Source organism: Chaetura pelagica, unplaced genomic scaffold (assembly GCF_000747805.2).
Source record: "Chaetura pelagica isolate M959 unplaced genomic scaffold, ChaPel_1.0 scaffold141, whole genome shotgun sequence".
NCBI classification, from domain to species: domain Eukaryota; kingdom Metazoa; phylum Chordata; class Aves; order Apodiformes; family Apodidae; genus Chaetura; species Chaetura pelagica.
This window is the reverse complement of record NW_009952059.1, coordinates 372534-395389: the sequence shown is the minus strand read 5'-3', so window position 1 is coordinate 395389 and position 22856 is coordinate 372534. Positions and strand designations below refer to the sequence as shown.

The window sequence follows — 22856 nt, the reverse complement described above, 5'->3', positions numbered from 1 at the left end:
GCTGCACATTCTCCCTGCAGCTGAGAGAGGCACCAGCTCCTTGCAGGAGACAGAGACAACTCTGCCATTAGCACATTCCCACAACCCCACCAGGACTGATAAGAAGTCACCTCACTGTAGGGTTTCAAGCTGCCCCCAGCACCAGCCTCACCAGCTCATAGAGGGAGCTGGGATGGGCACCAACTTTGCCAGCTCAGAGGCAGAGCTGAAATGAGGAGACAAACAGCAGCCCAGTGAGCACAAGGAGCTCCAGCAGGGGCATGTGCCATGGCTGGCTGTGTCTCAGCATCTCTTGGCCAACATGATCTGATCAAAAGCCCACACTGGGCTCCTTCTGTTCCAAATTTTCCCTCTCTGCCTTCCCTGACAATGGCTTTAAGGGTGGAAATGGTGTCCTCAGAGTATATTTCTAGACTCATTACCAGACGTCCCAGCAACTTGGGAAGGGTTTGTGCAAAAGATGAATAAATGGAAGATGTTCTTTGTCCCCTCCAAAGTTGGTCCCTTCATTTAGGCAATATTGCCTTTATGCTTTCATCATGCAATGCCAAACAAGTGGCCCAAGAGTAAAGCCATCTTGGCATGGAGTGCTCTTACAGGGCATAGACAATGCTAAGCTCAAATCCTTAAAATACCAGATCACTCCTGGATTCCCAACTACTGATGAAATTGCTAGTAAGAAGGGAATAAGCTCTGAGGCCTTATTTAAAGGTGCATTGTTTAGATACCACAGTGACAAGCAATCCATAAATACTCAAAGAGTTTGAGAGTTACGTATTCAAAAGTGTGCTGATAAATGCATTTGTAAATTAATGGTGGGGTGTGCATTGTTACAAGAACACTAAGAATACAGAAACTTTACACAATTACACCGAGAACCTTATTAGTAATAAAGAGACAACTTTAAAGAAATAGTAGCATATAAACTGACATCAAACTAGGCTTTATTGCTCACAAGAAAACTTGGCTTGTAAAAGAAGCCAAAATCCAGGAATTCATAGTTATGCACCAATTTCAAATACCAATACCCAAGAAGAGTGTGAATCACAGGTCTACACCTCATTCAGTAGGAGTGGGAGCAGAAAACCCACAGGATTCTTACTCATACTGGTTTTGGTTTTCCCCAGGTAGGTGGAAGAAAACAAAAATGAAAGGCATCTCAGCATGGATATACTCAGCCACGGCACAACACTCTTACTAACAAGTAAAACTGTTCTCACTTCAGTAGAAGTTTTCTAAAGCCCACACCAAAGCATAAGACCCACAACGGCACACCAGTGAGCTGTTCTTGAAGGTGGACTGATGGCTTGCTGAACAGCACCATCTCTAACCTGTGATGCCTTCACCAGTAACTCCAGATACTAATAACTCTTGGGAGGAGGGGAGTAAAAATGCACAACTCTTAAACCTTGTTCTAGACAGCTTAAAATCAGGTCTGGTATTGCTTTGCATTATGGTACTAGTTTCAGTGGTTTTGCCCCATGCTCCATCAAATATCTTTATCTCCATAGCTTTTCAATTCCTTTCCTAAATTGGTAATGAGCAGCAGAGAACTTAAAATAGATTGCAGATGTGTGGCAAGATGTCAGTAACATGATATACAGAGACATCATTTGTCATTGATGCAAAGAGTAGCCTATCAGCCTTGTGAAAGGACTATTTGCAGAGACACTACTTATAACATCTATTTGAAAGTTCATAACAAGACAGTGATAATGACATCAGCAGCAATAAACCAGAGTTTATTCTTATATTCCTAAACCACAAAGGATTGGTCACATTTTTAAGAAGCTCTGAGAAGCTTCCAGGCCTGCATCTCAATAAAAGTGAAGAGTCCAGTGTTCAGACCTGTGAACAGACTCAGGGGTCTAAAACAGGTGCATGTTTCCAAAATTAGAATCAAGAGCCTGAATTCTCATGCGTCAATATCCCTGATTTAAATATGTTTCTGACCATACCCGAAGCCAACAGAAACTTGGCCACATTGAGGTGCTTTGTTCCAGCTGGCATCACCAAACATGTTGGCACAGCCAAAGACCTGAGAGAGGAGGTGACCATAGCAGCCTGCTTCCTAACCAACAGATGGTTGACTAAGGCTCTCACCTAGGTAAAAGGATTCAAACCTGAATTTCCCAAGCAAATACCCTAAAATATTTTAAAGCCCAGTGCCTGTGTGACCCAGCCACTGTTCCTGAGCTGCAGGCATTGCGTTTTGTATGGGAAAAGTGGATACCAGCTGGCATAGAGAGAGGCTTGTTCTCTATTCCCGTGCTTGAGGCAGCCTTCTTGGAAGGAGGAGATGGAGGTTTCAGTGAGTGGCCCAGTGAATATGTGCCACTGCTATATAAAGCTCCTGAGGACATCATATCTATTTGTCTCACCCCATTTAGCCTGTAAATCTCACCCTAACATTGACATCTAAAACAGGCCTGATGAATCACACTGGAGAAATGCCCAATTCTCCCCACTGATTATAAAGGGCGCCTAGACCATGCAGCTCAGCTGCAGATGTCCACACTGATGTCCAAACTGAGATGAATCTCCACAAATCCACACACACACACAGAGTAACTTAATTATCCAGCTTCTATTTAGATGTCCAACTATTACACACATAAGGGAGAGCTGAGCAGGAACTAAGCATCCCAGCACCCAGAGCTCACCCGAGGACATCAGAGACAATTACTATCTTTATCTTCTTTCTTGTGCTATGCCAAATATACCATTAATGCTTAGCAACTTGGTGAGCACTGTTGTAGTACTGAGAAGCTCCAAAGGATATCAGCAGATGTCTGTTACTCCATTTGATAACCCACAGAGCCCTGAACAGCAGTAATGAAGTTTAAGCAGTAAAAACAGCCCAGATATGGAACAAAATTAATTTTGCAAAAATGCACATCAGCTATGCCTCTAAAAATGGTGTCTAGCAGAAGTCAGCCAAAATTCAACCATTGAATTACACTGCGTTCTATGGCCAAACCAAGAATGATAATTTAAACACTGTTTCCTATAGTGAATAATAAGGATGGTAATTTATCATTTTATGAAAAACACAACAAATAATATTTTTTGTTAAAATACTGTTATCTGGGAGTTAGCATAACAGCTGGTAACATGCACTTTAACAGTCTGTACATGATGGTTAGACTTCAACAATCATGAAACAAAGTTTTCCAGCCCTAGTGTAGTATTCATCTTATCCAAAGCCCCAGGAGCAAAATGGGAAGAGTACCAGGGTCATTCCTAGACCTCACCAACTACAAAGGGTATGAAACAAGCATAGTCATGGATTTGCACTGGAAGGGTCTTGTGCCCTCATTCAGTTACCACCAATCTCCTTATTCAGTTTCAAATCCAAATGTTGTTGTCCTTCTATGAAATGTGCCAACATAAGATTTTTCTTAGAAACAGATTAAACTTTACTGTGGTTACCTTTTTATTACTCTAAGTCTGAGAATATTGACCTCTGATTTGAAGCCTAACCTTATTTTTCCTGCCTTTCAAGTTTATGTGAGTTTGCCTGTTTGATACCCATACATGAAAATTTCATATTGTTGGCTGTGCTCTCAATAAATTATTTAGAAGGTCTGAATATGACTGCAGTGTTCCAATTTTCAGAAGAATTTAGTAAATCCCTTTATTCTGCTGTCCTCAGAAGACAACTACTCAATACACAATTAACAATAGCATTAAAAAAATAAAATGAAGACTGGATTGGAAGAGAGCAAGTATAATTATCTACTGGGAATTTGTTATAACTCAATAGTATCTAAACATTTAGAAGAACTTTTGTCTTAATTTTAGCTAAGGAAGCATGCCAACTAAAACCAGGCTGTTGAACAAGTTTACCTCAGGCTAAAGGAATACAAATCCTCTTATAGATACACGAATTATTATGACAAGCAAATATTTTGAAGTGCATGAGTTCAAGAAATACTAGAGAATAACAAAATCTCTTCAAATCAAAATATACACATCCAATCTACTCCTGTAACTCCTCATCTGTAATATAATATAGCCCTAGATAAATATAAGACAATAGGTCTATCTCTTCCTAAAAACTTGAAAGAAATTCTCTACAGCTTATATCCTCCAATTACATTTTTATAGGTTAAAAGAAACCAACCAAACAAAAGTGGTCTGCTTCTTTCTTGCTTTAGAACTTCTTTAATTCGCCCTCGAAACATGCTGAAACCTTAAACACAACTCACTGAAGGCCTGCTTGTTATTCTCAAAGTGTGTAAATAATGTTTACCTAAGTCCTAATGTACTGCAAAATGATACTGATATGTTCTAAAATTTCATACTTATTTCATAGTACCAGTGCAAGTGTGACAGTGATTATACAGTGATGCACACAACTGCATTAACCTGTTTCCAAAGCTTTTAACACTGGTATTCTATTTTTTTTTTTAAGCCTTCTGGACAACAGAAGTTCCAAATCCCTGAGCATCCTTAGCTGGTGTGAAATACAAGATTTGGGATGCTAAAATTCAGTTCAGCTGCTTAAAGACTGGTGCCTTCTGAGGCACTCTCAGGAGAACATGGAAAGGCAACGAGGAGAGCACAGGCCAAGCAGCAACTCCTGCCCTTGCTGTCTGGCAGGCAGGGGTGAGGATGGTGGACATCATCACAAACAGCACTACACACGTACTTAGGTAACCAAATTGTCCCCATGAGCTGGCCAGAAGTCCCATCCAGCCTACTTGTCCTGACCCCAGCCAGCTGCCGATGTTTTGAGAGGAGTACAAGAAGCAGGGCACACAGCAAACGAGCCTCACGTTTCCTGCACTTATGCTCCCTTCTCCAGGTGCACAGGGCTGTGAGATACAAGTCATCAACCAACCATTAATGCGTGCGTTTAAATAACTGTTTGTACTTTTCCAGTTTCTGGTGGCAAATAGTTCCATGATTTAAATATATTATGCATGAAGATGCTTTCCCTTTACAGAAAAGGTTTCATTTTCTGTCAGTTCTTGCATTTTCAGTAACAGCAAAATGTTTTTTGCTTTATCAACAGTATTCAACATTTATAGACAAATTTCATTTCTCTCTCAACTATACCATTTCTCAAATTGAGAAAACTTACTTTTATTTCTCAATACATGGGAAGATGTTCCCTCTTTCTCATCATCTAGCTTTACTATGATTTTTCCAAGCAGAGGCAACCAGATCTGCCCTTAACACCAAAATCTGGGCATATAATTGTATTACATACTCAGTGGCAACCTGATGCTGGCCATTTCACTCTTTGCTTCTTTCCTCAATTCCTGAGGTACAATTTGACCTTTTTTTTTAATTCATGCTTAGCACTGAGGTGATACATTTTGAGATTCACTTCCAATATCCTGTTCCAGATACTCTGCATTATTTTTCCCTGTCCTATCCCACCCTGTTTCATCTTAACAGTAGCACAGTTACCCTTACATTTTGCTACCTTGAACAGCACGGTATATGATATTTTTGCTGTGCTAGTAAACCCCCCATGATCACTTTGACCACTCAACTTCAGGCATCAAGCCATGATAATGACATTTCTTCTTTGTCAGCCTCAGTCTTCCCCCTGTGCAGTGGATTCCTTGTGTGATATAATACAGATGCTGGCTGGCAGACTCTTCTGCCTTCGATTGTGAGCAACAAAGTTTCTGACTCCATTTATCTTTAATATGTTTGTGCTTATTTTCCTTAACCCAGAGCTAAACAGGATCACTTAACAGACTGCAGTAATAGGAAACCCTAAATAACCTGGTGCTTTGCAGTCTGAATACATTGGGCACCCAATATAGCAGCCGTGCTTTGGACACACACATATTTTAGTACCAGATTGGGGATTAAACTTTCTGGATGCGAGTGTGCAGAGAAGCATCCTCCTCACCCAAACTGCTCATTTCAGAATCCCTTCAATACAACAGATCTACCCAGTGGAGTCAGCAGTGTCTGTGTCACAGCTGGTCCAGCCCCAAAGCCAACACCAAGTCAGGCTGTGGGAGTGTTGGCTAAAGCTCTCTGGGGAGCAAGGGACTGAGAGTGCACCAAAAGTCCTGACTGGAAGGGCAAAAGTGGACAAAATGGATAAGGAAAAGTCAACACCGAAACTGAGAGTTGCTGTGAACTGTGAGCAGGATGAGGACCAAAATACACAATGTTGATTATTATGGGAACAGGGCACAAGACTTTAAAAACATAATTCTGTATGTATGATGCATGCAATAAAATAATTCTTCTTAAGCACAGTTCCTCATTTAGATGGTGCAGACTGCTATGAAAGAAAAAGCTAGACAACCCCCATCTATAAACTGAAGCAACACTACATAAAAGCCTAGAGTTTATTGACATTTAAGTTAAAAGTAAACAGAATGGACCAAATGAGGATTCATATGAGAAAAATATGGTAGGGTTTATACTAAATATAGGGCAGCATTTATACTGAATTCTGGCATATGAATGATGATTGGATAGTAACAAAAGTTTGACCATGTCTAATCAATGAAAAGTACTTATTTCTGAAGCTTCAACTCCAAAAAACAGAAAAGAAGCTGAAAAAAATAGGACAATCATATTCACTTGTTCCATGACATTTGAAAAAAAACACCTAATGAAAATTGAGTCAACTTAATGAAAATAATGTGCTGAAGAAATAAAATTCCTAAAATAAAAGTAACAGCAATGCTCAGTGTCATCAGTTCGTCCTTGACAGTGTAACTCTGCAGTGTGGTTTTAAAGGCTGGACATGCCAAGAAATTGATGGCAACCTCCCTAAGGGTCTGACTGTAGATACATCATGTTATGGCAAGTGTTTTGTTCTTTGTGTTAGGTTTGTTATAATGGTCAACTACAGAGCAAAGAAGACCAAAGGCTGGAACAGTGGGTCTGAAGCAGGTTGTGATTAGCAATCATTTGCCAAAGCTCTGGGGAAAAATCCACAAAGTGCCTTCTTTCTATTTTTCTTGGGTAAAGAGTTGAATCTGAAGACAAAAAGGGATCCCTCCCAAACTCTGTTTTTAGACACTTTCTAACAGGTTCTTTACCACCTTTAATTGCTCACAAAAAATCCAAGTCCAATACTCTGATAAAGCAACAATCTAGGCACAAACAAAAAATAACTGCAGCGATGACTTTTGTTGGATTAATGTTTCATTATCATTTGGTTGCCTCTTTAATACTTAACATACACAGCTAACTCCCAAATGGTCACTTTCTATTATTGGGAAAAAAAAAAAAAAAAAAAAGCGGGGGGGGGGAAGAACAGGATGGTTCTTGTCCCTGGGGTACACAGCTATCCTAGACAATACCAGTCCAGACTCCCCAAGCAACTCACAGATTTTTAACAAATCAGTTCATGTCTTCTTCCCATGCTGAAATTCTTTCTGTTCTGCACATCCCAGTGAAAGAGATAAGTATTCACAGCCTTGTCCCTGCTATGACTCATATCTTGTTAGAACAAAAACAGGCACTTGGGTCTCTGGAAAAAAGCCCCACAGCCACTGCCTTGGCTCCCTGCAAACTCATGGCTCCCTGGGTTGGGCGCTGTTGTGTGGCAGAGGTCTTTACATCCCACGAGAGACAATTACAAAGGACCTCCAGAATAAGTGATGTTCTGCATATTATTACAGGAGGGTAGAAAAGGCCAAAACTGGAAACAGGCTAGGCCTAATGTTTCAAAATAGCATTGACAATTTCCATGCAAAATATCAGAGCAACTTCAGGTCACAGCAACAGCGCTCAGAGTAGATTTGCCTTAGGCAGAGACATGAGTCAGTTGGGTGGAATGGAGCTATGACATACCTTAAATATAAGGGCTTTGCTTTTGGGAACATGAAACTTGTGCTTTTTGAAGAAGACGGCGACAAATGTGGCAATCAGCTGGGACATCACCTGCTATTTCTGTTACTATGTTGACAAATGTTTATCGAGATTAAAAATTTCCATTCTTTCATGGAGATTTGCAAAAGCTCACAGAGTTACACCATTGAAAGGTCAGCTACCTGGCAAACTATGTTGTATGACTACTACAGCCACTCTTTTGGTGAAGAGGTGGTTAGTAACTGGAAGAACTAAACTAACTGCCAAAACAACTTGTACTGGTAACCTCAACAAGAAACTGAGCTAGCCAAGAGCTATGATAACCAACAGATCTGTCTCACAAAACACACGGGGTTTTTTTCTTCCTAGCCTTAGTCAATGAAAATGTTACTAGTAAAACCAAGAAAGCACCTCACACAACCAAAATAAAGAAGTTAAAAGTTAGTCAAGTGTATTTGATGCAAATATCACTATTGGACAAATGCAAGAGAGCACTGGGAATGCAGTTAAATCCATAGACCCTAATAAGTAATTCTGTCTCCTGTACCGTGACATCTTCTTACATCATGGAGTAAATTGGGTTATCAAACAAGCTCCCAGGGATATTAGCCACCTCTGATAATACAGGCCATTAATGCAAGCTTACTAGCTGGTCCACATCTTACCTACATGTTGAACAACTTCTCTCAATCGCCTGTTCCAGTGCAAAGATAAAGGCACTTCAATCAGCTTCCCCTCAGGGATTGTTAAAGGCAAGGTAGAAGCCACCAATGTGTGATAATGGCTCTAAAGCCCAACATCCCTTCCCACAGAACAACTAGGAGGATAAGTTACTCCATTGTGTTATCACCAGCAGATCCTCAGACTTGGAAGCAAATTCTAAACAACTGGAGAGGAGAAACGTGTCTGAATGTGGAAGACAAACATCTACCATTCTGCCCAGTCCTGATGCACAAAGCAGAGCCACTGTGAATCTGTACTACCTTGAAATAAAATCAGAGAAACTTTTTACTGAGGTGAAGGCTCTGCTACGGTTTTACTGCAGATACTTGAAGTTGGACTCTTTGAGAAGCCACGTTTTGAGAAAAAATGGCAGAAGTCTCTGGTTCATCTTCAGTGTCTCCCTATAATTGAATAATTAAAGCACAGAGAAATGGCCAGAAACCATTAAAAGTAGTCATGCCACTTCATACATCATAAAGATCTACCTATAAAAGAACTAGTTATAGAAAAATTTAAGTAGCACGCATCTGGGAAACCATGTACTCATGTACTTGCTTCCACTTCTGTCTTTGAAATTGTGTGGCTGATTCAAAGAATGACATCTTCTAATCCTCTCAGCGTTGCACATGGAAGAATCAGCAAGGAGAATCAGGCAAGCAGAGGCTGGTACAGAAATGTGTCTCTGGATACATGTGTGGTCTGTGCATCAGCTGGGATACACTGTACACTACACTTACAAAATACATAATAGATAAAAGTCAACAAGAGTTCACTAAATACAAAATAAAAACCAAACTAAACCAAAAGGAGATCCAAGAACCTGCTTCTATACATCTGGCACCACACAAGCTCAGAAGTAAAAACATACTCCTACCCAAAATCCTAAGAAACTTGGACTTTGTGCTTCTGTTAAATAAGACTCTTCCATAAATATTAGCAATAATTAGTACAGTGACAGTATTACTTGAACATTTATAGCTATCTCAGAGATGAAAAGGTGGAATGATGAAGGGATTTTAGAAGACTGAAGTACTTAAAAATTAATAAACAATAAAACATTCTTCTATGCCTTTTTTCTATGAAAACTGCATACTTTGATCTTTCCAATTACCATTTCAGTTTAGAAATGAGTATTCAGTTCATTTTGTTGAACTGAAAAATATTTTTTTACATCACCATTTAAATGTCCTTTCCAAACATTTTGTGTTGTGTGCTCCTTTCACCCAGGAGTTTCCCAGCACCCACTTCACTATGCTTCAAGTTCTTCAGTCTATTTAATACCATCCAACCCACTGACAGACTAAAGGCAGCAAGATCCTAACTGCAGACTTAACTGCAGACTTGGAGACACTACATACCAAAACAAGAAAGAGCTCATTTATCTGAAGATGGTAAAAACCCCCCAAATCTATTAAATAAACTTAAAAAATAATGCAAAAAGTGTTTTCACTTGAGTCAAGCTCTCAATTTCAAACATTTTGTTTTCAAAATTCTAACAAGTGTCAAGAAAAACTGAGGCTTTTTTCCAAGAAGTTTTCGTTCTGCAGGAGCTTTGCTTTCTATTATCCTGCTGGAACTGTTTTTATTCCATTTCCTAGAGTGCAAAGGCACACTTTGGCTCTTCTCAGTGTATTGTAATGCCTCCTTATGAATTTTGTTTGCCTCTTTTAGATCTGACATATTTTTCCTTACTGCCAACACTGAAATAAACATGACTAAACACAGTTTTCCTGTGAGCTCGCATGCAGAAGTGGCCCAGGCAAGGTATTCATTTTGCTGTTTATATTATCCTGTTGAAAATGAGGACAACTTGGCACTTTCTCAAGTCCCAAAGAATAAAATCAAAATGAAACCAAGCTGTCATTAGGCAACGTCCACGGGACTTGCCTCAGAGTTAAAGATGCAATTTCCCTCCAAACTCCCTGGCAAAAGATATTATGTGATCTACACCGGTTTTAGACTTCCACTTTCTCACCCAAGGACGATCTCCAAGGGCTGCAACCATATCCTTTATCCTCATAATGCTATGTTGAGTGTGCAACCTTCTTTCCTTTGCATTCCCACAGTTCCTTCAGCAGCAAGGAATAATGTATGTTAGAGACAGATTACATCTAACTACTGTAGAAAGTTAGACAGCAAAAAGTCCCATAGATTTCATTCAAGCAAGCATTCTTGGCACTATTTCTTTATGGATGCACACCAGCATACCAACCTGTAGCATTTTTGTGCTCATTCTCTTCTCCATTTCACTTCAGTTTTGCTTTTTTTTGCAGCAACCAGAATTATGCATCATACTGGAGAGAAGCACTCTTCAAAAGGGAAAAATACTGCATCAAAGCAAGATTTCTACCTTGAATTGCAGCAAATTGCTTGGCTACCCTGTTATTATACTCAAAGCATTCTCAGGCAGCTGAGCCTCATTATGGGCAATGGAGGTTTAGCCATTAACTTCAGAGAGATCAGAAGAAAGCACTACATGCAATGAAGATAATTTAAAGCATGTTAAGCAAGAAAATAAGTGTATAGGGTGTTGCTAACACTGTATGCTAAGTGTGCTCCCTATGGAGTACTGGAAGACCATATATGCCTTGGGATGCTCCTGCAGGGTTTTTTTATTTCCAGCCCAGTGGGGCACTACCCTAGTGGGGACCCTGCCATGCTACAGAAGGAACAGCTAAAAGATGAGGTCCATACTTCCTTCCTCATTGTACCAGTCTCAGAAGAGGAAACATTTCCAGGCAGAGCACTGTTGCAGAAAACAGCTTTTGGGGTAAGAAAAATGTGTGGTCAAGAGGTTGCCTGCATAGGTTCACTGATTTGTTTGTTGTGAGTTTCAACAGCACTGATGTAGTAGATTGGAAGATGAATCATACAGGCATTTGAGGGTTAGGCTAGGCTTAGACCTAAGTTTCAGACAGATCTATAGCTTTCCACATAGCTCTTTACCTCCCATAGACAACAGGTAAACACGAGACTGTCTGAGCTGCTGCAGTACAGAAGGACATGTAGATGGACAACACGGAGGCTCATTCTTCAGCTTTCTAGTGCTATTTGTTCATTATAAAATAATATCACTCCAAAATGACCCACATTTAACACCAACCTAAGCCCAGGACTCACTTAGTCCCAACCCTCCCCAAAAATATTTCTGCGTTTTTAAAGAAACGCATAAATGCTACAGAAAAATAAAGCTTCAGCTTTCAGCCTATTGAGTTTGTGCAAATTTTAACTGAACTGTATTTTTATGAAAGGGACATTTAAAAAGAACTTTAACAGTTGCTCTCAGTTAGCCTTTACGTGATTAATTCTGAGGTAGGTCTTATGAAAGAATGAACAATAACAGCGAAGGTTCAGGCATTAATATTAACATGTAATAAAAGGAATGATGTTTAAACCATTCATAGAAATAAAAGATGAGTACCTGGTCCTACAGTATTAGAAGAAGCCCATAGCTTAAATTATATCCAATCAGGCAAAATACAGACATTAAACATTTATGAGCAGCTCTGATATATTCTGAATTAATCAGTTCTGCACATTTAAAAGTTTTAATATTTAATGCTGCTACTTCAACAGTCCTGCAGAAATATTAAACTTTTGTAGGGTCCTTTAAAAGGAACAGCAAGAGATTTTACTACACACAACATCTGAATTGCAGCCATAGCTTTTGTGCTGGACTGTGTTTTGTGGAAAACCACAATTATAATATAGTGAACTACAACTGAAATTGTCCACATTTTTACCACAGACAAAACAGGAATAAGGACAGTAATAATGAAAATAACTATTATTAAGCCAGGGGTAAGTACATATGCAATCTGATTAAGTCTCCTAGACATGATGGATTACTAATGAAGGCTTACTAATGTCATACTTTTGTGACATCTCTCAGATAAGTGTAAATGGCACACTAAAGGCATTTTGGATATTGTAGCATATCACTGTTAGTGTGCTAGTACAGTAAGTCTTCTCCAAAACACCAGCTGTGGTAAGCAAATATATATATGTATTTAGATATTTATTCATCCACAAATTCTCTCGCTGTAAAGAGCACACACTCTGAAATTTGTGTCTTCACTGCTGCCAATAATGGTAATTTGGAATATATGAGAACTGTTACAGTAATTAATAAGTATTTTTTAAATATCGTGTTCAAAAGTATATTAAAGTTATAAATGAAGACATGGAGACCATCTTTAGATGAGACAGACTCGTATATGATGCTGATTCAATTATTACAATGCTTGCTTTGATTATTCATATATTTCTGAGATTCTCTCCTTTGTTAATTCTAAATAGAGTAAGAATTCCTAGATAAAACACTACAAAAACACAAAGCTATCAAATTACCAAGTCTTCTCATTTTCAAATTACTTACACCAGTAGTTTGGGTTTCAGATTCTGCAACACCTACATCTAAGAAAACACTTCTTTACTGTGAGAGTAACAGAGCACTGGAACAGGCTGCCCAGGGATGTTGTGGATTCTTCATCTACTGGAGACATTCAAAACCCACCTGGACACGTTCCTGTGTGATGTGCTCTGGGTGACCCTGCTCTGGCAGGGGGGTTGGACTGGACGATCTCCAGAGGTCCCTTCCAACCCCTACCATTCTGTGATTCTGTGAACACATGAACTCCTGCCCATCTCTTTGCACCTTGTTGATCACTATAAATTCAATATATAGCTACCAATCTGCCTGGTTTTGCCCGTGTTTCCATTATAAAACACAAAACTGAAATTACTATAAATTTAATACTACTTGCGAGTTCAAAGAGAACCACAGATATCAGAAATACCCTGTAACTGAAGCTATAACACATAAAAATCAGTATATGTAGGTTATTAACCAAGACACAACCTGACCCCCTTATCAGCTATTCTCAAAACAAACACACACAAACAGCAAACCACAAATTCAATAAAACCTCCCCCAAAAACAACTGAAAAACAAAATCAGGAAGAGATATCAAACCTTTAGTCTCCATATATGTTTGAGGAAAAAATAAGGATCATCCTTTGAAGTCATTCCCTTCTAGTAACCAAATCTGCCACAAATGCTCACAGGTGGCAGATGAAACAGAGACCCTCCACTTCAGTCCTTGTACCACCCTGTGCTCCTACTAAACTACATTCATACCCAGAGACCTCAAACCTCCAAAGCTTCCAGGCATTAAAGATCTGTCCCAGAGATTACCCTTTACTGATTTTACAAAATTGCTGGTAAACAAACTAATAAAATGGTAATAATTCTGTCCTATAGTGAGATGTTTGCAAGCAACAGCCAGGCTCCCTTACATACTGCCTAAAACAAAAGCAGGTCCTTCATTCCCAATGCTGATGATCATTGTCCAAGAGCAGACACACACACAAAATGGCAGTTGCTTTGCAAAGGGTTGTGTTTCTGTGAAACACAGAGGAGAAAGTATGGGAAGTTAAAAGAAAAAGCACAAAAGAAAATGCAAGGACACAATCTGAACAACTGTGCTGAGCACAGCCAGGAGACTGACACCTATTCAGGTGGTGGAAAGGTCCCACAATGGCCAGAGAGAGTCTCCCATGTTGCTCAAGGAAATAATTCACTGCCTCACATCCCCCTGCACTCACAGAAACAAGACTTCATTAGAATAAGGAAGAGTTTAGCAAAATAAAAATAGGAGTTACCAATTTCTTCTTTGCCTGCAAGTGACTCTTACGATCCTAAGATTATCTCAGTGGGGTCAACTATTAATAGAGAGGTGCTATGACCATTGCATCAAAAAGGTGGTGAGAGACTGGAACATGTTGCCCAATTAAATTGTGGATGACCCATCCCTGGAGGTGTTCAAGACCAGGTTGGATGGGGCTTTGAGCAACATGATCTAGTGGGAGGCGTCTCTGCCCATGGCAGGGGTTTGGATCTAGATGATCTTTAAGGTTATTTCGAACACAAACCATTCTGTGATTCTATGAAGCAATAGGTGAGTAACAAGGCTCACAGAGGAACACAGGATATCAAAGTGACCCTTGACCAAGGATTCAGAAAGAGTTTAAAGTCAAACAAAAATTATGAACCAAAACTGTCATAGAAGAATTTCTAGAAACTCCTGACTTTTCTGGAGGGGAAAAGAAAGAAAAAATAAAAAGAAAAAAGAAAAAAAAACAGTCACAGAGTACCTTGCAGATTGATGGGGTACTTATTGAAACAGCCATGGCAGACTGGGAAAAACATATTTTCAGGGCAGAATGGTGAATTAATCAACCAATCACCAGCCTGATCTAAACACACAGACTAAATTTTTCCGCCAAAAACAGTAGACAATCTGAACAACTGTGCTGAGCACAGCCAGGAGACTGACACCTATTCAGGTGGTGGAAAGGTCCCACAATGGCCAGAGAGAGTCTCCCATGTTGCTCAAGGAAATAATTCACTGCCTCACATCCCCCTGCACTCACAGAAACAAGACTTCATTAGAATAAGGAAGAGTTTAGCAAAATAAAAATAGGAGTTACCAATTTCTTCTTTGCCTGCAAGTGACTCTTACGATCCTAAGATTATCTCAGTGGGGTCAACTATTAATAGAGAGGTGCTATGACCATTGCATCAAAAAGGTGGTGAGAGACTGGAACATGTTGCCCAATTAAATTGTGGATGACCCATCCCTGGAGGTGTTCAAGACCAGGTTGGATGGGGCTTTGAGCAACATGATCTAGTGGGAGGCGTCTCTGCCCATGGCAGGGGTTTGGATCTAGATGATCTTTAAGGTTATTTCGAACACAAACCATTCTGTGATTCTATGAAGCAATAGGTGAGTAACAAGGCTCACAGAGGAACACAGGATATCAAAGTGACCCTTGACCAAGGATTCAGAAAGAGTTTAAAGTCAAACAAAAATTATGAACCAAAACTGTCATAGAAGAATTTCTAGAAACTCCTGACTTTTCTGGAGGGGAAAAGAAAGAAAAAATAAAAATAAAAAAGAAAAAAAACAGTCACAGAGTACCTTGCAGATTGATGGGGTACTTATTGAAACAGCCATGGCAGACTGGGAAAAACATATTTTCAGGGCAGAATGGTGAATTAATCAACCAATCACCAGCCTGATCTAAACACACAGACTAAATTTTTCCGCCAAAAACAGTAGGGTAGGAAAATTTAGTCAGCTTGGAATATGGTCAGAAAGAGAAACTAACAGAGAGAAATAATCACTTTGAAAAAGAGATTAAAGAATTACAAACCACATGGACACCAGCCACTTGGATGCTGAGTTGGATTAACCAAAAGACTTCCCCAACAGCAAACATCCACCACATTTTTCTTCCAAATGCACATGTAGCTGCCCCAGACTGGAAAGCTCTGGGTATTCCATATAAATGATAGAACAAGCTTCAGAGGGAAGCATGTGGGCTCAGACCAGCTAAGATCAGTTAAAAAACATGTCTATGTAAACAAGCAACATTTTCAAAACCTCCACAAGTGGTTCTGTTTGGAAAAAAATAATCCTGGATATTAATTACATTGTGGTTTTTTGGTACATCTTTCTCTGGAAAATTATATTCACACCCACATGTGGTGCAAAGCCCACATGCAAGTCCTGGAGAAGGCCACCAGACTGAGTTGACCAGACACAGTCAGGCAGTAGGAGGAGAGAAAAAGAAAACAGCAATTGTTCATTACAGAGAGCCTGAAGAAACTTCTTTTCCTGGTGTATCAGAGCATAAATAAGGAGTCAAAAGAACTACACTTGTATCTACAAAGGTGAACAGGGACTTGCAGGACAATACCAGAAAAAGGAGGTTTTACAATACATAACATGGACTACAAATGAAAGAACAGAGGATACTAGCTTGGACATCATTATTGTTTCAATGTCAATAATGACACAGGAAAAAAGTTGGAAAATGAAATCCTATTTAGCTGTGTATTTTGCTGAAAATGCTGAGGAGATAACTTATCCCCTAAAAATGTGGGAAACCAGGATTGAATTGGCACTGATAAGAGTTTGAGAAGAAGATTCATACAGTTAAGAAAACACACCATCTAATACCCTGCTCAGACTTCAGGATGTGTGCTGAGGTGTAGATCCACAAGGCCCCTCAGCAATCAGTCACTGTGAGCAGTGGCCTCCTGCCTCTGCAAGCAGAAACACAAAGAAACAAGCAAAGGGCAAGGAATGGCTAAACCCTCTTCAGAAGTCCAGGATCTCAGGGGAATTTTAGCTGCTAAAATGTTAGTGCACTCAAGACAGAAGTCCATCCATTTGCAAACTGTTTCTGAAAAGCTACAGATAATAAAGATGGGAACTGGTTGCAACGATAAACAGCAGATGCAGGAAATACTAGTGTGGGAAAGCTGCTAGGGACAAAGGAGAATCTCAGATCCTTTCACACACTTGTCCTAGCCCAGCATTTCACATTTAAGCAAGAGGCAGCAGATATTTCCTTGTGAGGATGAGGATTCACTCTCCAAACCAACATAGATAAGAAATTATACTGTAACAGATCACACCACACTGAAAACCCATAGAGAAGGGCAAGCATGGAGCATCAGCTTTCTGCAAAGCAGAGAGAGCTCAATAAAGATGCTTTAAAGGCTTCTTACCTTTTAGCATAGGTAAATTCCCTAGATATTACAGCAGGTTCAGCATGCTTTCCCCAAATTGACGTGAAGAATAGCAAACAGCCAGTAGAAGTAGGTCCAAAATGTAAAGAAAGCACAGCTTTAACAAATCCTCACCAATTTGCATTGATGAATGTTGCTTTACACCTGCCCTTTGTGGGGGTGGGTGGGACAGAAGCCTTTTTTACCCAGGTTGCTGTATCTAGGGGATTTCTTAGGACAAGGATTGGCAGAAAGTAAACTAAGGGAGAATGGGAAGTAACTGATGTATACGTATGTAAGTCAAATATGGAAATAAATATCACATACACAGCACAACAGAGACATACCTATGCCATTCTAGTGATTTATACAAACATGTCTTGCTTGCAAACCAAATTCCTTCAAACTCATCATAGATCTAATCACACAAAGGAGGAAACCTGCAGGTCCCAATATGCAGTCGATGGGTTACACATGTGTGGAACAGAATGGAAAACTGCACAAGTTCAAAACACTGGTTTGAAGCCTGATTTTGTTTCAGCAAGTGCAATTTTTTTCCCAAATCAACCAGTAATTATAAAATAGCCATACATAAGTCTGCCAAACATCTGTGCACTATTTTAATAAAATGAAAAGTTTAATAAAGAGTGATCAAAATGGTAAGGTTGTTGGAAAGTTGCAGGTATTTGAAATTAAACTGTCTTCTAGCTACAGCTAGAGCTCTGTGCAGATCCCTCTGTGCTACAGGGGGTCAAGGAAACAATACCAGTAGCATAACTGTAAAACATATTGGAAAGGCAGGTGCTGCAGTTCATTGTTATGCTAAAAATCTCCTAACAATCTTCTAAAGCAATTGCAGCTGTCTTTCTTTTACCAATGTATAATAACCCATCTGATTAGCAAATGTAACCACCTGCAGTTGACTGGTTTGCCAGTTTAGCTACTTCTAAGAATGAAGCGTCTTTAAAAATCAGAGTACAAGTGCTCAGAAAATGGTTTTCCAAAATGTGAAAAAGTGTCCTAAAAATGGACTCAATAAATTTTAAAATATCAGGTAGCTCAGTATGTGTTCTATGAATGACAATTACTATAACCATATTTTTATTACTAAACTTCCCATCACACTACAGGCACCTAGGCACCTCAGAGAACATATTTAAATATATGCAGCTACTAAGTATGACCAAGTACTCATCTTCTCTTTCTCCACTGGTTTCTGCTTCCCCCCCGCACAGTGATCATAATCTTGCTTTTTATATGAAAAAGTTTTTCCTCTTTGGTATTCTTCACGTAGGCCTTGTAAAACTCTACTCAGCCACTTGCCCAGTGCCACTTGACAGCCAAGTAAAACATCATTAGTTTTTTCATTAATATAAGCCATCATGGTAAAGGAAAAAAGAGGGCAGATTTTCCATCTATCTGAGATGGCAAATTTTCATGGCAATTTTGACAGAATGACCCTGCTCTTCCTCTTAACCTCACCAGACCACTAAATAGTTAGCAATACAGGCAATATAGCAATTTGGCTTTATCTGGAATATTGTGTCCAGTTCTGGGCCCTTCAGTTCAAGAAGGACAGGGAACTGCTTGAAAGAGTCCAGCACAGAGCCACAAAGATGATTAAGGGAGTGGAACATCTCCCTGATGAGGAAAGGCTGAGGGAGCTGGGTCTCTTTAGCTTGGAGAAGAGGAGACTGAGGGGTGACCTCATCAATGTTTACAAATATGTAAGGGGTGAGTGTCAGGGAGATGGAATTAGGCTTTTCTCAGTGATGACCAGTGTTAGGACAAGGGGTAATGGGTGCAAACTGGAACATAGGAGGTTCCACATAAACATCAGAAAAAACTTTTTTCCTGTGAGAGTGACAGAGCACTGGAACAGGCTGTCCAGAAAGGTTGTGGAGCCTCCTTCTCTGGAGACATTCAAAACCCACCTGGACACATTCCTGTGTGATGTGCTCTGGGTGACCCTGCTCTGGCAGGGGGGTTGGACTGGATGATCTTTCGAGGTCCCTTCCAACCCTTAAGATTCTGTGATTCTGTGATAAGCAAATGATGGCAGTGTCCTCCTATGAGATGCACAAGTAAAACTTTTTTAAAGTTACACTTTGGTACAGAGATTTTCATTAAGTCCTTCAGTTCCTTGTTTCATGTATTTATTGGCTTCAAGGTAATTTGTAGATTATACATTTTTCTTACTCTTTCCTTGTCCCACCCTAGTTTTCTGTATGTTCCATGAGAACATATGCACATTTTAAATCTGCTATTTTTTAATCTACAGTTGTACGTTTTAAATCTGAACGTGAGTTTTTTCCACTCCTACTTCCTCGCATTTGAGAGAAGGCAGTCAAGTGAGAAACATTTCATATTCAAGTCTCATTTCCACACAGAAAACAGCATAACAGAACCATTAGTGTGGTTCCCCAACTCTTTTCTCAATAACTGTTGATCCTACAAGCTGATTGCAACTAAACACCACAAAAAGGTAAACATCTGAAAACTACTTTACTTTTCTAAACTCTCTGAAAAAAATCAGTGATATGAGAAAGGTGCATGGTCCCCTTCATTCCTTATGGAGGAGAAGCCTATCACAGACACGTTAGTAGATACTGGCGAACCCACACAGCACAAGACATTCTGTGTGCTCCAGCTGCAGGAAAAGCCCCGTTCACAGCTTTTGCCTCATCAGAGGAGGACTGATCCCAGCTTGAGACACAAAGCCATGGGGAACCAGCGTCATGAGTTCCCCACAGTGAACTGGGAGAAGGGAGCTGTTTGTGGGGTTGTTCCTGTTTTTCTTTCTGTTGGTAATGGACAACCCTTTGGTTTAACCAGTAGCTTGACTTCAGAACTCACTCTCTGCATCATCAAGAAGACTGTTGTGGGAATAAAAGCAAAATGAGGTACTGCAAGAGAGCTCCTAGAGCAGATTAGGCCCATGCAAGTCTCAGTTGTACATTCAGGCATCTCCAGACCAGAGGTTTTATTCTGATGTAAAATAAGTAATCTTCTGCCTTTGGACCCATTGTAGGACAGAAGCATTTAAGGCAATTCTATCAGAAATTCACATAGTATTGATCTGCTTTTTTCCTCCTTCTGGTGGGAGAATGAACTGCAAGCAGCAGGGGAGATTTCTGAGAAGAAAACTAAAAAAAAAAGCTTTTTTCCTGTAAACAGAAAGTTCATGCCCGTATGTGGATATAAAGAACACAAAACTCCCTGGGGACTCCCAAGTTTACAGCACTTGCTCTATCAGACATTGTTGGTACTTCATCTAGCAGCAGGATGCCAGAATCCCCTAGACATCCTCCGTGTGAACTAAATCTTTTTTCCTCAACCCACAATCCAAGGAAAAAAAGGAAGTCCCCTGAATGACAACAGAAGACTTGTCACCGGTTTTAATACTCTTTGTTTTTTCCGTGTTCACTAAGTTCTAGGTGACATCAAATCCATATAAAACCTCTGGCCTGCCAAGTAGATTAGGAGGTGCCTCGCAGATTGCAATGCACTTTGAAGAAAAACATGGAGACCTACATCCTAAGATAAAGTTATTATGAATATATTTTAATCACTCTTTTTATTTCAGATGTGCTGCAGAAGGTCCAGCTCCTGGGTGCAGGAGAGAACCTTGTAGCATGACTTGCTAGCTTAAGTTTGTCTCAGTGCTCATGAATTCTGGCTTAATTTCCTTAACCTTTAAATTGTGGTATATCATGCACAGTGTTCATTCTGCATTTGTAAAAAAAATCTCTACAAATTTAGCTGGTGTCTTTCCTTCTATTTGACTTTGCAATGTTCCTAATGAATTTAATCATACTGCACCTTTTTATGTGCTAAACTTGACACTATAAAACAGAGATGCCACAGACTTGTAATAATATGGTTATGGAGCAGCTGAGACATTGGAAAATCTCATTGAGGTGAAGGGAGAATTATTGTCCTTTACAGAAGACACTACATCTTATGGAAGCTGAGTTCAAGGTGCACCCAAGAATCATTGTCAGACCAAAATACAATGGCAGTTGGACCTGCTTTTACACAAGAAGAGCAGAAGTCTGTTACAAACACCTTCTCAGTGCATGCTGTATGTGAATGCAGCAGAAACTGGGGAATACATTTTGTAAACTGTTTACTTACTTCATGGCCCTAAGTTTTTAAGCCTCCGTCTAGAAATGTCTAAAATCTGAATTTTGCAGATTTTGAGCACCAGGTTTCCCATTAACCTCAGCTGCACCTACACGTGCTGGAAACCTCTGAATACATCACCAGCACACCCAAGGGGCATTTAACATTTGAGGCGCTGCACATCACCATGTGCTTCAGGACTGGGGCCTTGGAAACTGAGAGCAGCTCCTGCAGGAACAGAGGAGGGAGATGAACCAACAGCCTTGTGCAAGTTGGAAGCAGAAAAGGAGAATTACATCTCAGTCTCCAACCCAGCCACTTCCACAGCTGAGCTGAGGGGTACAGGGCTCCCAGCTTGAGCCCTCCTGCTCATGACTAGTATCTTTGTCACCTCTGCCATTTTTTGTGCTTTCTCTAACACGTTTTTCTTTAACAATTGAAAAGTTACTTCTAAGTTTAGTGCGTAATAAAACAAATAGTGTGTATATTAATTTCAGCAACAGCAGATACATTTAAAGCAAGGCTTTATCAATGCAAATTTGCCATTGAGAATGCAAAAATAAATGTAAGGAAATGTACATCTACGCCTTAAACATTAAATCATCCCTATACCATAGACAAATATATACATAATCATCCAGTAATGATTCATATCAAAATACTATTAAAAATATTCTGCAGTTTTTATGTTTTATGTTCTGTGGATTTCTATTCAGATATAAACCTTATGACTCCAGTTGCTCCAGTAAAATCCATAGGGCTACTTGTGCAAATCATTGTTGCAAAATCAAGCTGGAAATCTGCTAAGAAAACGGAAATTTTGCAAACCATTAAGTTTTTTAAGAGAGAATTTGCAGTTTATTTTATTTGAGAAGGTTGGGGCTTTTTGTAAAGGACAACAAGGTGTAGGCAAGTAGATACATTAAGCATCCAATCTTCCTGACACCTTTTCCAACTTGTCCTCTTGATGAGCCAACATAATTCTCTTTTCCTATTTTCTCTCCCTGAGAAAAACATCTTTCTTGCCTTCCAAGAGGAGGGAGCCCTGAGCCCCTGGGGCCCAGCTGCACAGCAGGAGGGTGCACGGGCAGGGGCAGCACAGTAGTACAGCTTGGCTGAGCCTCCAGCAGCAGCCGGAATGAACACAAAGGTATATTAAAGAGACATTCACTGACTGCTCACCACGTTCACTAAGAAACACCTTCTGAAGGCATATTTAAATGCTTCTACAAAATTGTAATTTGAAATGTATCTCGTCTTTGCACTCTTTGAGAATAAGTTGATGTGTCAGTTGGAGGCTGGCATCAACCATTTTTGGATGATTGGTTTCAAATCCTCTAATCAGCTTACTGTCCAAATAATTGAGCTGTGCACTGGGGAAGGCCCTTTGAGGCATGAGTGAAGACATCCTCCCTCCAGCCCTGGAGGAGGTCAAAATTAGAGCTGTCATTTCGAGCCCTCCTGTGTTCCCTGCACCTTCCTGCCACAGCCAGCCAGAAGCTGCTTCATTTGCCCAAGAGTATCCTGACCCCCAACTCCCCCTTGCATGTGTAGTGAACAGAATCACAGGGCACCTTTATTTTTCTAAGAACTATTGTTTTAGTATAGATGTAGATCTGAAACG

The 22856-nt window shown here is 39.9% G+C and overlaps 1 protein-coding gene across 1 annotated transcript in view; it reads right to left on the bottom strand.

The window, feature by feature from the left end:
* RELN (reelin) overlaps window positions 1-7872 on the bottom strand; it is a 257122-nt gene extending 249250 nt beyond the window's left edge. The window contains exon 1 of the mRNA XM_010004142.1: window positions 7786-7872. Within this exon, the coding sequence (XP_010002444.1) occupies window positions 7786-7872 (87 nt within the window). The remainder of the gene's footprint in view (window positions 1-7785) is intronic.
* Window positions 7873-22856: the final 14984 nt, after the last annotated feature.